Here is a 16,549-nt window from a genome sequence, read left to right as displayed (position 1 = left end):
TCTGATTACATAGTACCAGGGGAGCCCACAGTTTACTACTGGGGCCCAATTTTATACTCTCATTCCACATAGCCACAGAAAAATGAAATTAAAAAACATACCTAATTCTGGGGCTCATAGCTGTGGTCCCTCGTTGCCAATTTGTCTTGTCTGTGACATCAGTGTATATTTAAATATGTTATTTTAGCTTCTGATGGAGATTTGCACCACTTCCTCAGTTTAGGGTCAAAAACTTCATAGAGACAATGGGATTAGATCACCATATGAGCCATTTTATCTGCCTTCCTGCTCACCTTCAAGGCAGGTAGAGTTTAATAACAGAAAACTGCCTTAACCTGTGGAAGCTGTCCATTTATACTACTACTAATGTTGGTTATACCAATAGATATCTGTGCAATCTTTTAGAACTGTTCACTGAAGCCAATTACAATAAAGTGTTGTCCACGGAACTGCCCTGCAAGTTACAGTCTGAATAACTGGCATTTCCTGTAAATGCCTGCAGGAGAATGAATCTCAAGGGGGTATATGGTAACATTTACACTCAGTGGCCACTTTATTTGTTACAGGAGTGCATCTAATAAAGTGGCCACAGGAATGGAACCTGGTGTGTTCTCCTTCTGTTGCTAAAGCCCATCCATATCAAGGTTTAATATGTTGTTTGTTCTGTACACCACCGCTGTAATGCGTGGTTTTTTGAATTACTGTCACCTTCCTATCAGCTTGAACCAGTCTGACTATTCTCCTCTGACCCTTCTCATTAACAAGGCATTTTCACTCATAGAACTGCCATTCACTGGATTTTTTTTTGTTTTTCGCATCATTGTCTGTAAAACCTAGAGGCTGTTATGCATGAAAATCCAGGAAGTCTGCAGTTTCTGAGATACTCAAACCACCCTGTATGGCACTAACAACATTCCATAGTGTGGTGAACTACATATACCTGTCTGAACATGCCCACCCCCTCCCCCCCCCCCGCCCCCTGCTGACTGCTCCTGTGGCTCCTCCCACAGAACCCTGTATAAAGGCGATTGGAGGCACTGCTCCTCCCTCAGTCTCCAGGATGTTGTGTGATGGTCTCTTGCTGCTGATAGTGCTCTCTCTTCCAGCTAATAAAAGCCTGTCTCTCGCCTCACGTCTCCGAAAGTTGTTGATGGTGCATCACATAGTCAGTCACTTAGACCACATTTCTTCCCCATTCTGATGTTTGGGTCTGAACAACAACTGAACCTCTTGTCCATGTCTGCATGTTTTTATGTATTGAGTTGCTGTCAAATGATTGTCTAAGTAGATTTTTGCATTAACAAGCAATTTTAGCTAATAACATGGCCACTAAGTACTATAATAAATTTTACTTTCACTTTGAGCATTTTACTTAAAAATCAGCTCTTGTAAGTCACTGTCACAATGAAGACTAGAGCAATTATTTATTTTCTTAAAATAATTTTCCCCCCAAAATATTTAACCAAATTCATTGGCCTGGAAAGAATAAGTTTACTTACAAAGCATGGAATATTTAAAGTCCAAAATTAACTACAAAATAAATGCCTCCCCCCTCCCACTTGCACTAAGTCTCTGCAAGATCTAGGTAGCTGGTTTGCAAACTTGGTCCTGGAGGCAATATGCCGCAGTGATTTTGGGCAGGATTGAGTTCTGTACTCCTTGATCTTCAGTGGCCAAATCCTGCAAAATAACAGGTGAGAGGATAATAAAACATTTTAAAAATGCAATTTATTTATTTAGAACTTTGATGAAAGGTGCAGTTCCCATATAGTAGAACACTAATAACACACACAAGAATTTAACCTTAAATGAAACAGATGCATAACAACCAGCTGCTGAGGGTCCTGGCTAACTGTTCCTGTGGAATGATACCATATCAATATGCAAATGTATTCCAAAGACATTGAGTACAGAAGCACAGAGATTACAGTAAATTATATAACAATCAATAAGCCACAAAAACATAATTGCAGTCAGTCTGGTTCTAATCCTCAGGAAAAGGGTGTAGAAGAAATACCAGGAATGAGAAAGCTCAGCTACCAAATTGGACTGGAGAAGGTCTCTGTAGAAAGACTTTGAGAACGTGCAAGACCACAATGAGTCCAGATGGGGTAAGTAAACAGAAGCTGGTCCTACTGCTGGTTGGTTTAATGGCCCCTGGTCATAGTTAAGCTGATGCTTTCTCAGGTTACCACCCTTATGCCAGTAGAAAATATGCAAGTCCTACCCTGGTTTGTCCTTCTAAAGTGCATCACCTCATGCTTGTCTTCATTAAATTCCATTTGCCATTTTTCCAGCTAGTCCAGATCATGCTGCTGGTTTTGATAGACTTTCTCACTGTCCGCTACACCCCCAATCTTGTGTTATCCACTAGTCACCTCACTAGGCATAGTCCTTCAGTCAGAGTCCCAATAACGTGTTTATCCTTTTCTTTTCCTCCATTCCTTCTCACTTGAATAAAATAGCTCAGTCTGTTTTCTGTCTCCTAACCAATTCTGTATCCTGGCAAATATTTGATTATGCAAATAAATTGTATTTTGTACCTTATCAAGCACCTGTTGTAATATCACATTGTTCACATTTGCACACCAATTGTACTTTCTTCTTCAAAATTCTTATTTCATGAAATTTGTTTAAGGTATTTGTTTTAAGATAATTTCTGAAGTATATGTTCAGCACAGCACTGTGGGCCGAAGGGTCTATACTGGGCTGTAGGTTTTCTATGTTTCTATATTTAAAAATTAACTTTAACAAATCAGTCTTGCCCCTAAATTGTAGCCCACACTGTTTCTAAATGTTAATTCACTTTGTCCTGAGTTCACATGGAAGATATTTAAGCCATTATTAAAGGTTGACCTCTACATAATTTGTGTTTGTTCCTCTTTTTGCTTTTCTGAAAACGTGTAAACAGTTGCACTCTTCCAGTACTCTGGGCTCTATCCCCACATGTAAAAGCGATCGGACAACTGTATTTAGAGCAGCACCAGCTTTATTTGTAAAATGTCATTTTATTCGAGACTGCTATAATGCAGAGGCACTCTTCCACTGACACATTTGGGAAATGAACCTGTATCCTACAAATGAAAGATTATTCTTCCTGCAGCAGCCTCAATTCCATTTTACATCCTTCCAAAACAAGCTGAAACTTACCTTGGGCAAACAATTCATTTGGGTTGGAGTTGGTCTCGGTCTCGGAAATGGCCTGAGCAAACAAAGACGTGTTGTTTTCGATAGCTGGCCCACTTTGTCAGCAAGGTTGGGAGTAATTTGTTGTTTTGGTCGTGGAACCAGACCCAGGTCACCTACTTTATAGTGGGACAACATGCCTGAACCTTTGGCAGAAGAGGCAGAACCATGTCTGTGAAGAAAAGGGGGTTTTAAGGGTGGAAAGGTAATCAAGGCAAGAATTACAATTTATACTGCTATAGTCCTTTGCGAATTACTGCCATCTAAATATACCAACCCTGAATGATAGAGTGCAGGCCTAATGCAAAGGATGAAAACCAGATTACTTAAAACTAATGGTCTTGAGCGTAATGACTAAAGGCAACAAGATAAAATCAGTAGGAATTCTGATTCCAGATTACTGTTTGTGACTCTCTATGAAAATTCTATGGCTCCACTAAACCCATCATAAAGTGGCAAAAAAAAATTCTGTTGAATTGCAGGACTGAATTCTAAATGTACCAATTGGGATGAGTGTTATTACAAGTTAGTCCAGCTCTCAGCACCCCATATGATTGTGTTTCCATTCTCAGCAAAGTAAGCCATTATTGTGGGAATAGGCAGTAGCTGTTTAGTCAGATCAATATTGGAGAAAATGGGGCCGAAAGATCAGAAATGGACTGAATGGCCTACTGGTGCTCCTTTTCCTTGGATTCCTATGCCACGCTGATTTCCCAATCATAACGGGCTTGCAGTAATGACAGTGGGGAACCTGACTGGACAGAGTGCAAATGTCAAACTTTCCAGACAGTCCTGTACAGTGAACTGAGTGACAGTGATGTCTGTTTGGAGAGAAGCACTTGAGATCATGCTGAGCCCACACAACGCAACTCAAGATAAACCAGACTTTCTTTAAGCCAGAAGGGCTCAACTTATAAAGAAAATGAATTTCTTGGACCCAAGGAACATAATGAAAGGCATAGCAATTTACTCAAGACTCTATAAGATTTACATAATGTCATGCAGTGATTTGTGCTGTTATAGAGACTTGTGCTCGTGCTGAGAATTCACTTGAAAAATCCCAGAGATCAGAACTACCTGAGATTTAATCCCCATTCATCCTAAATGAGTTGATCTCAGGTAAAATGTAGATGAGGTATAAAATACCAATTAGAGCCAAATCAAATGCATGTATAGGACATAGAACAATAGAGCAATACAGGCCCTTGACCCATGATGTTGTGCCAATGTTTTAAACCTTACTCCAAGATCAATCTAACCCTTCCCTCCCACATAGTTTTCTTTCAGCTTAAGAATCTCTGACAGATCTACTTCTACCTCTGTACAGAAAACCTACTTCTGACATTCTCCCCCCTCCCCCACCCCATACTTTCCTCCAAACACCTTAAAAATATGCCTTCCCATATTAGCCACTAATGTACTGGAGAAAAGGCACTGGCTGATCACCCAACCTATGCCATATATATATATACACATCTTTATCAAATCGCCTCATCTTCCTTTGCTCCAAAAAGAAAAACACTAGCTCTCTCAATCTCTCTTCATAAGACATGATCTCTCATCAAAGCAAAATCTCCCAGAAAATCTCCTCTGCACTCTCTAAAGCTTCTACATTCTGAGGAGACCAGAATTGAACACAATACTCCAAGTAGGGTTTTACCAGCGTTTTATAGAGCTACAACAATTCCTCGAGGCTCCTGAACTCACTCCCTGACTAATGAAGACCAACGTACCATACACCTGCTTAACTATCTTATCAACACTCAAGTTGAAGGATCTATGGGCATAAACCCTAAGATCCCCCCATTCCCTCACACTGCTAAAAATCCTGTCATTAACCTTGTGCTCCACCTTTATATTCAACCTTCCAAAGGGCATCACTTCACACTTTTCCAGATTGAACTCCGTCTGCCATTTCTCCAGCCAACTCTGCATCCAATCAATGGTCCATGGTAACCTATGACAACCTTTTACACTACCCACAACACCTCCAACCTTTGTGTCATCTGCAAACTTACTAACACATCCTTTCACTCCCTAATCTAAATCATTTATAAACACAAAGAGCAGGAAACCAAAACAGATTCTTGCAGAATGCTACTAGTCATGGAGGCTTCATGACGAGGAAGCAAAGAGAGGGAATTAAGGAGCTTTAAAATGAGGATACACTGCAAGAACAATAAAATACACAACAAATGCAGTTTGAAAAGCCTAGCAGAATAAATCTAGCTAATCCTGGATTAAATGTTAGGTCCCACATACCTTTCTGCTATTTTCCCTGGTTGATATTCTATGATCTGCAGCTCACTGTTCACAAATTCCTCTGGTGAAGGCCCAAGTCCCAGGACAGCTGCATTGTTCAGTAACAGCAGCAGTTTCTGCATCATTAGACTTCGATGAGTATACACTGCCATCTCAGAATCCGTCTTGTTTACGCTGATGATAGGGGAGCTTTCATCTGCACATTCTGTGCTATCCTAGAGAAAAGGACCAGTAAAATCAGATTATACTCAAATGTACATTCTCAATCCTTGAAAATTTTATAATCATCAGTTAATAGACAATAGACAGTAGGTGCAGGAGTGGGTCATTCAGCCCTTCTAGCCAGCACCACCATTCACAATCATACACAATCAGTACCCCGTTCCTGCTCTTTCCCCATATCCCTTGACCCCGCTACCTATAAGAGCTCTATCTAACTCTCTCTTGAATGCATCCAGAGACTTGGCCTCCACTGCCTTCTGGGGCAGAGCATTCCACGTATTCACCACTCTCTGGGTGAAAAAGTTTTTCCACATCTCTGTTCAAAATGGCCTACCCCTTATTCTTAAACTATGGCCTCTAGTTCTGGACTCACCCATCAGCGGGAACATGCTTCCTGCCTCCAGTGTGTCCAAGCCCTTAATAATCTTATATGTTTCAATCAGATCCCCTCTCATCCTTCTAAATTCCAATGTATACAAGCCTAGTCGCTCCAATCTTTCAACATATGACAGTCCTGCCATTCCGGGAATTAACCTTGTGAACCTACGCTGCACTCCCTGAATAGCAAGAATATCCTTCCAGTTGCTGGTGTTTCAAAATTCCATCCAAGAAACTTGCAGTTTATACCATAATAAGAATATTAAAGACACCAGTTAAACCCTTGGCTAATTATTACCAGCAACAATGCTGTGAACTAACTTTTTAAGAACAAAATTTTGGTATCATTGAGTAAGTGAAGTTGGTGGATAGGATTAATTGGTAAAATAAAATAGGCTGTTCCAGTTATAGCTATTAACTCTAAGCTTACACTTGAAATAAGTGATCGAGATTGTATAAACTTAGGGAGATTAATTTATGATTACTCTGTTAAAATAACAAAGAATGTACTCTGGATAAGTGATTTCAATTTCTCTCTCCAGCAGAACACTGACCAGGCTGGTCAAGTACAAAGGGACATAACAGTTGCCCTGGGTCTTCATCATGTGATGTGTAGATCAATAGAAGGAATAAACACACTTGAACTAATCTTCAATAATTTGTCTATTGCCAGTGTGGTCAAACAGATGGAGCTCCAACTTCAAAGCCTCCATCAAAATTTAAGATATCAATACCATGCTGAATGAGGCAGATTTAAAATACATCTGGTTACTCAAATTTGGCATCTGTATGGGCCAATAGTCTCAGTCTAAGAATATATTCCACAGTGATCTGAAACCTAATGAAACCCATGTCCCTCACAAGGGGACCAAACATAATTCAATAATTAAGTGTAGCAAGGCAAGATGGGAACATCATCAAGCATTACCAAAACACAAGAAGGGAGAACATAATATAGCAAAGCTGTTAACACATAATTACACTGAATGTTACACAGCGAAAGGTAGCATGCAAAAGGCAGTCTAGGATAACCTAAGCCACAGTTTGTTATGTTCAGATGAAAGCCTCACAATTCTGCAAGGCCCACTTAGGAACAGGGGTGGATTAGAAGCTGGCAACTTTAAGAACATCTCACATTCCCACAGATCTGCGTTTGGGCCTTACTGTATTTTACCAAGTTACATGCTTTGATAATGAGAAAGAAGGAACAGAGACTTGCTCACCCAAATTTGTAGATAGCACCAATTTAGGAGGAATATTGGTTTTATTTAATCAGGGCATAAGCTAGAGGGACATCAGCAGTTAACTGAGAGAACAAAAATGCTCAGACAAAATTCATTATGCAGAAATGTTTAGTTATTCAACCTGCTTGGAATGTAGTGAGCTGAAAAGTGGGTAGTGTGGATGGCAGTCAGAGGTTACAGCGGGACATTAATTGGATGCAAAACTGGGCTGAGAAGTGGTAGATGGAGTTCAACCCAGATAAGTGTGAAGTGGTTTATTTTGGTAGGTTAAATATGATGGCAGAATGTAGTATTAATGATAAGACTCTTGGCAGTGTGGAGGATCAGAGGGATCTTGGGATCCAGGTCCATAGAACGCTCAAAGTAGCTGCGCAGGTTGACTCAGTGGTTAAGAAGGCATTGACCTTCATCAATCGTGGAATTGAATTTAGGAGCCAAGAGGTAATGTTGCAGATGTATAGTAACCTGGTCAGACCCCACTTGGAGTACTGTGCTCAGTTCTGGTCGCCTCACTACGGGAAAGATGTGGAAACCATAAAAAGGGTGCAGAGGAGATTTACAAGGATGTTGCCTGGATTGGGGAGCATGCCTTATGAATACAGGTTGAGTGAACTCGGCCTTCTCTCCTTGGAGCAACGGAGGATGAGAGGTAAGCTGATAGAGGTGTATAAGATGATGAGAGGCATTGATCATATGGATAGTCAAAAGCTTTTTCCCTGGGCTGAAATGGCTGCCACAAGAATACACAGGTTTAAAGTGCTTGGGAGTAGGTACAGAGGAAATGTCAGGGCTAAGTTTTTTTTTAATGCAGATAGTGGTGAGTGTGTGGAATGGGCTGCTGGCAACAGTGGTGGAGGCGGATATAAAAAGTCTTTTAAGAGACTTTTGGATAGATACATGGAGCTTAGAAAAATAGAGGGCTATGGGTAACCCCAGTAATTTCTAAGATAGGGACATGTTCGGTACAACTTTGTGGACCGAAGGAACTGTATTGTGCTGTAAGTGTTTTCTATGCTTTTCTGTGTTTTCTCTGAAACCTACAATGTTGTCCATGAATTGAAAGAGAGTTAGAAAAAATTTTTTGCAAAGTGCCTTAAAAAAAGCCAAACCATATACTAATGGGTCAGATAAACAGTGTCACCAATGGCCCTCGTCATCTGATAAGGAGTCAGCCAGCCCAAGTCGAATTTGTTTGGAACATCAAATATGTCACCACTATCATAGACTTTATCAGCAAGTAGGTTGAGGACTGTATACATCAGACAACAATCTGGGTGTCCCTAAACCACAAACTATGGATGAACTGGGAGATTTACTCCATACTGAAATCAGGGACTGCAGCATTCAAATCAGGCAACTCTGATGTTTACAAGAGTTCAAAATACCACCTCCGTAAAGCTATCAGAGATACCAAGGATCGATACCACTCCAGTGTAGAGCACCAGACCAGCCATAAGTTGTAGCAGAGCTTACATACTATGATGGGCTACAAAATGAAGAGAGACTCCAGCATTCCCCTTCCTGATGAGATTAACACATTCTATGTACTTTTTGATTGAAAGGGGTTGGGTATGTCCTGACACCCTCCAATCTACCTGAACTCACAGTCACCATTATAGATGCAAGATCAGTCTTCTGAAGAGTGAACCCATGGGTCCAGATGGTGTCCCCAGTTGTGTCCATAAATCCTGTGCAGATCAACTGTTAGGGGTGTTTGCGGACATTTTTAACAGGTCTTTGCTTTAAGAAGATTTCTATCATCCTGCTACCTAAGAAAAATGATATAATGTGCCTAGTGGCGACCCTCCAGTGGTTCTGGCATCCACCACCATGAAGTACTTCAAGAGGCTGGTCATGACATGCATTGTCCAGCCTCCCAGGCAACCTCAACCCTCTACAATTCACCTACCGCCCAAAGCAGGCCTATGCAGATGTCAACTCCTCAGCCCAACAATCATCTCTGAAACATTTAGATACTAAAGCCTATAAACATCAGACTATTTTTTATTGATGACAGCTTCACCTTTAATGTTATAGTTCCAAGCAAACTCATCAGCAAACTGCAAGAGCTGGTACTGAACGTCTTCCTCTCCTAATGGATCCTTGAGTTCCTGACCAACAGACCAAAAGTCAGTAAGGATAGGCAGCAGCACTTCCACCGCCATTATTTGATCTGTATGAACAGTTATACAAGACAAACTTTACTGTACTTCACTGCACATGGCAATAATAAATGTGAACATCAGATTTTAATTGAAAACCCTAAACAAACAACATCCTCTTAGGACCAGTCCTCATCTAGTATAACCATTGTAGTAGATTGACAACATATTGCCACAAAAGATCAGCTTTGCACAAATCTTAGGTTTAAAAAAATAAGCTTATTTCAACTCATAATAAAAATAGAATTCATCATTAATATTAGGAGAGTTTGTCTGCCATTCCAAAAATTGAGCATTTTGAGTCTAAACTGCACTTCAGAAAATAGTTCTCAATTATGTGACAGATGGTTATTTTCAAAAACAAACAAACAAAGGATAGTAAGTTAAATGCCTCCTTGTTGGGATGGATGTGGGGCAGTGAGGGTGGGGCAAATTACAGACCAACCAAATGTTGGCCTCTCTTCTTCAGTCTCCTAAAGGGATTTAAAAACAGAATCCAAGGACGGAAATGGGTCTCTTCCAAACAGCTGCAACCCATTTCATATTACTGCAAAGTATGGACTCTGGTTCCAGTTGACACAAAATTCTAGAAACAGATGTGGAAACAGCCAATCTCAACAATCAGGAAACCACAATGTTTCTTCAGTACACCAAAACAAGCTTGAAAGGCTGCTGTGGGGTAGGGGGTGAACTCAAATTATGTACAGTGCAAACAACTACATTGACAATGAGTGCATAAAATAAAGTTATTTTACTTTGTACAGCTTGTACAAGTTTGCAAGGAACAATAAGCTAGCTCCAGCTGTTCCAGCCTTTAATCTCAAGTTATTTCTTCTTAATAAGATACAAAATTACATATGGTTCTCATTTAAACTAATCCGAGGAAATATTTGAATTGAAGAGATTCCTGGTTTAATTCCAAAGGAAGAGCAACTTAATTAAAGGTACATTTTTCAGCAAGCACTTAATTATTCAATTCTAAGGTCACGGACAGCTAAAACCAAGCAACTCCATGATCTACAAATGTTAACAGGCTACTTGTTCATGGGTGCTGAATTGCCAAGAACAAACATATCTTCCTTGGACATCCAAATATACTTAAGCAGAAATCAATAAGCATCATTCTTTCTCTTGAATCTATCACAGGTAAAGGATGCCACATCTTTTAAAAATAGTATTTTGATCAAAGGTAATTAAATGGATTAAATACAATATTCCTGCAATTCTCAGTAGCATCTATGCCATACCACCAAAATCAGAAGCCTGAGATAAAGACAAACCATAGGAGTATAAATGACTGCATGACTGAAAGAAACCAAATATCCTAAAAGGGGTAAAGACAGAAAAAAACCACCAGCTTTCAAACAAAAAAATGCCATGCATTTGTTAATAGGGTTAGAAACAGTACTGCATAGGAACAGGTCTTTGGAATAGAAGCAGATTTCTCACCAGTAGAGCATCCTTCAAAGCATAGGCAGCATCAGAGAGGACTTTCTCCATCTGTTTTGTGCGCTTTTCTTGATTTTCCATGGATGTCTTCTGATTCTCTAGTTGAGAATGCTTTGTCTCCAGCTCCTTCTTAAGAGATGTGACTTCATTCCTGAAGAGCACATGATGGAGATCACCAGCTTCTTGAAGGAAGTTGCTCAATATCAAGTTTCAGTTACTCCAATGTCCTGCAGTTAGTAAGACTAAAACTACCTCAAATACTACACAATAATCCCCCTTCATGTATTAAAGTTTAACTCGCATTAGGGTTGCATTAAGATAACCCTTAGGTTGATCAGATTGGTCCTCGAAATGTACAGAAACTAATGACCAAATTTAAGACCTCGCTACTGAAATGCCAGCTTATGTTATAGACCTCAAAGCAACCACAGAGGAATACTGGGGCAGCACAATGGGTAGCGTAACACTTTTCAGTACCAACAACCTGGGTTCAATTCCCGCTGCTGCCTGTAAGGAGCTTGTACCTCTTCCCTCAGACCACAAGTGTTTCCTCCAGGTGCTCTAGTTTCCTCCCACAGTCCAAAGACTTTCTGGTTGGTAGGGTAATTGGTCATTGTAAATTGTCATGTGATTAGGCTAGGGTTAAAATTGGGGGGTTGCTGGATGGTGAGGCTCGAAGGGCCAGAAGGGCCTATTCAATGCTGTAGCTCAATAAATAAATGAATATAAATAATGCTGTGCAATGAATTACATATGCATTTTTGCTCATTGCAACATTCCCACTGACATCTCCCTGGCCCTGCACTCATCTCTAGGGCATCTGAACAGTAAAGCCAATATACAGTAGACTACTGTTTATTGACTATAGCTTTGCCCTCAATACTATAGTTCCAAGCAAACTCATCACCAAACTCCAAGACATGGGAGTCAACATCTCCCACCGCGACTTCTGAAATAAAAGCAAAAGAACATTGGAAAACATTTAGGAAGGACAGATAGGTTTCTTAACCGATGAAAATATTCTTCATTTTGTTATGGTGTTAAACCATTTGACCTCTGGGTTTAATGCGAGAGGTTCCCAAAGAATGAATGACTAGATGAAACCACCATTTTATCTATGATTTAGTGTTTAGTGTCAAATATGAATTTCCTCAATGATTCTGCCTTTTGTTTAATTCCTGTTTGTTATCCGTATATTAAATAATGTCTCACTATTGGAGGGAGAAATCTTGCTCATGGAAGGGATTTTTGGGAGTAACTTGAATTAAAACTTAAGGAAGCAGGTAAATCAAGCATGTTAAACTCATAATGAAGTTCACCTCTATAAAATCTCTTGATGTTTAATTACCAGAAAGCCATGTACCTTAGAGATTCATTCTGAGCCTCAAGATCTTTTATTGTCAACTCAAATTGTTGAGCCACCTTCTCTCTCTGCATGCACCCTTCCAGAGTCTTCTGCTGCTGTTTGCATTTTTCAGTCAGCATTTGAATAACCTGAAATTCAATTTGTAATATATTCTGGTTAGACATGGAGAAAAACTTTCGTGACCTTAACCATCCAGAATAAAGGTAGAAAATATTTTCCTAGGTATATTGCTTTGGTCTTACTGACGTTGATTGCAAAGTTGTTGTTGCGACACCACGCAACCAGGTGATCTATCTCCCTCCTGTATGCCTTCTTGTCACCATCTGAAATTCTGCCAACAATAGTTGTGTTGTCAACAAACTTATAGATGGCATTTGAGCTGTGCCTTGCCACATAGTCATAGGTGTAGAGCAGAGTAGAGCAATGGTAAAGCAGGCATCCTGGAGGTGTGCCAGTGTTCGTTGTCAGCAAAGAGGAGATGTTATTTCTGATCTGAACAGACTGTGGTCTCCCGGTGAAAAAGTTGTAGAGGGAAGTACAGAGGCTCTGGTTTTAGAGCATTTTGATTAGAATTGAGGGCAATGATTGTGTTGGATACAGCTATACTTTAATAAACAGCAGTCTGACAAAAATATTACTATTGTGTCCGGGTGATCCAAGGCCAAGTGAGTTTATATCCGCTGCAGACCTATTGTGGCAATAAGCAAATTACAGCAGGTCCAACCCTTGCTTAGGTCACAGTAGATAAGAGAGCCACTGGACAATAGTTGCTGAGACAGCTCACCTTGCTCTCCTTGGGCACTGGGATGATGGTTGCCCTTTGTTCTCCACTAAGCTGTTTCAGAGATCAGCTAGGAGTCCACCACATACAGTTCATTACAGCTTGGCAGATTTCTTTTCCAATTTTTTTTTAAAGACAACAATCTTTATTCATTTCTTTATTCACTTCTTTATTCATTTATATAAATTACCAGCTACTATCATGGGATTTGAACTAATTTCTCAAGATCATGTCAAACTCTGGATTACTAAACTAGTAATATAATCATGCAGCTACCATAAACAAGGTTTCTGATTGCCAAGATTGTAAAATTGAATAAGGAGAGAACGTTTCAGTTTTATGAAGGGTGGAGCGGAATAATTGGATTGCTTTTAAAGCACGATAAGCCTGTCTTGCTGCAGGATTCTACAATTTCTCTTCTAAATGAAACACCCGTAAAGACACCCATCATGACCTGCTTCTGCTCACACTTGTTTACATCTTTTGGCCAGCTTCACAAAACTTCAATAGTTTCCACAAGAATTGCTGTATAAATACAAAATGTTATTACAAAGAAATCCTTCCCACACTGCATTCACTAAAAGTATCTCCTCCCAGATTTAGAAAAAAACACAAACCTTCAAGTTGCTGAGATTCTTTCTGACCAGCTCCTTCTGGCTTTCCTCTAAAATATTAATGTTCCTCCACTGCTTCATTGCTTCCACTTTAAGTTCATCATTTTCTTTGATTATTTTCATGCTTTTTTCCGACATCTTTCCCAGCTGGTTGCTGATGGATATATTCTCACGTATGGCTCTTTTTGTCGTTTCTGCCACTTGCTTCTTTGAAATGCGACGGAACTCTGTAGCCACAGTATTGACCCGTGTAATCATCTCCTTCTTTAACCTAAAGTAATAATGACATGCAGACAATCTGATAAGAATCATTTTAGTGAGGATAGAAATAAAAACAAGCATATTCTCACCCCCCTCCCACTGGCTAGCACGTAACTCATTGATGCACACTCGAAGATCGGGCATAGATAAGGATCAGTTTTAACTGTATTGCTTTGCTATACCTGCTCCATCTTTTCCTCTTGTACTATAAAATATTTTACAGCGAGGTCCCAGGCAAAAAATTTTAAACTTTGCTGCAGATAGGACTACTGAGACATTATGGAAACAAACTTTAAATGAGCTACATGTCTTGAAACTGGCTTATAATGCAAAAATGATAAACATGCAGCTCGAATTGGCAGGCAAGGAGTATATGTTCACACTTTCCTGAAATCAAACTATTTAGCTGAGTTCCTCTGTAATGCCTATGCATCCAAAGTTAATATTAAACACTTTGATCATGCACATGGAGACACAGAATTCGCTTAGTCTACTTGGTAAATACTGACTTTGATTAGATATAGCAAAGGGATCTACATATGCAACATGAAATTAATGGATGCAAATGATCTTGTCAGGCAGCATTCTATGGTAAGAGAAAGAGTCAACATTTCAGGTCTGTAATCCATCGTCCATTTGCTGCATATCTGGCTGAGTTTTTCCCGCAGTGTTTTCTGGAAATTTTAAATAAAAACAAAATATGCAGTTTTAATTTTCAGGTCTGTAAAACGCAATGGCAAATTTCTTCAGACCCTGGCAATCAATCCAGCAGTTTTGGGGGTACTGGGGATCCACAAGATTGATCAGATTTGACAATGATCCAATTTTCAGACCAATGTTTTAGTGCAGTTATGGAAAACTCAAGGAAATAAAAAATGAATATCCAGGAATTGCACAAACACTATGTTTTAATTGTATCAAACTGTTCAAATAGGAATTTAAATTTAATGTTTCAGGCAACCAGTCACAGCAGCAAATGTTTTCAGACTGGGTGGGCAAAATATATGTAAGAAAAACGTCATACATTACCCTGCCACCACAATAATTTATTACCCATTTCCAAGTAATGAGAAGGTGTTACAATATGCTTCAGCTCACTGTGTATTACTTAAGGTTTCCACTCCTAGTCCCTGATGACAAGTGTCTAAGCACAATCAACCAGTATCCAACTAATTGCAATAGCCTACAATCAATAAGCTGCCTGTCACCATTCTGTTTGTGCCCAAATACACTGCGCCACCTTGTGCAACTTGCAGAGACATCCTGTTAGCTACAAGATGAAAGCTTTTACCTGTCTTTATCAATCACTGCCCTCCTCTCCAATTTGTAAATGATATCACTGTGCTCTTCCTCCTGTTGTTTCAGCTGCTGTTCAAGTGCAGCAAACTTTGCCATCAATTCATCCTTTTGAACTCGAAACTCCTCCAGAGCATCAAGCTTTCCAGCTGTAAAAAAATCAGCATTTTTGTTCAAAATCGCATTACAACCCAATTCAGTGGCACTTCGACCACAAATTAATTAGGAAACTACTTTAAGTCCTTTTTTCAATATCCTAAGAGTTTTATAGGTTAAAAAAAAAACAAACACAACTTCCCTAAAAAAAGTTACTACTTTACATGCCTTTGCCCAAATGTTGGGGGAGATTTCTCCCCTGCCATGCTGATTAGGAATAGTGCAGCTGGAGACTTTGGAATGAGGGAGCATTTGAGATAGGTCAAGGATTACAGGTTGCCCATCCAGGCAGGCAGTTGTAAAAGGATGAAATTCTCTATTTTCTTAGGCTGTGGATGCTTAGGCACTATACAATGCTTATATTGATAGTTTTTGCGCACAAATAGCTCAAGGAACATGTGTGACCATGAAATGGAAAAAGGCACAAAGGAAATGAGGTACCAAACTCAGCCATGACTTTGCTGAATGAATGGCAGAGCAAACTCAAGGGGCCACATGGCCTATTCAGGCACATGGTCAGTAATGTACACCTTAAGGGATGCAAGGCAATGAAGCATTTCTACTTCAGGATGTGGCTCCAAAGTTAGGGAGAAGGAATGGAAGGGTTTTTTAAATGTTGTATTACAGGGAGCAGAAGGAGACAAAGATATAGAGACTGTGCAAGGATAGTAAGGTATAGTCAACTCTGAAGATGATAAAAGGCGTGGATGGAGAAATTTAAAACAGCAAAAGACTTTGGGGAGCAAAAAGGATAGCGATAGTGCAATAACATGAACCAGATAAAACATCTATATTGTTTGGTGATGATGTGAGTTTTGAAAGGCAATGAGTGTTGAGAAAAGAACTTCTGCAATGCCAGCCAGCATGGGAGGGAAAAAAAAGACAGAGAATTTGAGCAAATATTAGTGACACCAAAAAGAGACCAAGGTATTGTTAAATAGTAATAGAGCAATACAGCACAGTTACAGGCTCTTTGGACCATTGAGTCCATGCCAACCATGGTGCCCACCCATCTAGTCCCTATTGCCTGCATTGGCCATATCCTACTAGGTCTTGCTCTTGCACGCATTTATCCATGGGCGATATGGTAGTGTAGTGGTTAGCACAGTACTTCACAGCACAGGCAATGTGGGTTCAATGCCTGGTGTTGTTTGTAAGGAGTTTGTACGTTC

General features: G+C 39.8%; 1 protein-coding gene across 1 annotated transcript in view; it reads right to left on the bottom strand.

Annotated features, from left to right (window-relative positions):
• Positions 1-1,399: 1,399 nt before the first annotated feature.
• The window catches only part of cfap157 (cilia and flagella associated protein 157), a 34,054-nt gene continuing 18,904 nt past the window's right edge, over positions 1,400-16,549 (bottom strand). Inside the window, exons 3-9 of the mRNA XM_059993708.1 lie at positions 15,217-15,370; positions 13,668-13,935; positions 12,267-12,397; positions 10,904-11,054; positions 5,449-5,663; positions 3,151-3,358; positions 1,400-1,680 (exon numbers count right to left, since the gene is read on the bottom strand). Coding sequence (XP_059849691.1) covers positions 1,582-1,680; positions 3,151-3,358; positions 5,449-5,663; positions 10,904-11,054; positions 12,267-12,397; positions 13,668-13,935; positions 15,217-15,370 — 1,226 coding nt within the window. The 3' untranslated portion in view covers positions 1,400-1,581. The remainder of the gene's footprint in view (positions 1,681-3,150; positions 3,359-5,448; positions 5,664-10,903; positions 11,055-12,266; positions 12,398-13,667; positions 13,936-15,216; positions 15,371-16,549) is intronic.

Source organism: Hypanus sabinus, chromosome 18 (assembly GCF_030144855.1).
Source record: "Hypanus sabinus isolate sHypSab1 chromosome 18, sHypSab1.hap1, whole genome shotgun sequence".
Lineage (NCBI taxonomy): Eukaryota > Metazoa > Chordata > Chondrichthyes > Myliobatiformes > Dasyatidae > Hypanus > Hypanus sabinus.
This window is presented reverse-complemented; position numbering and strand designations above follow the sequence as displayed.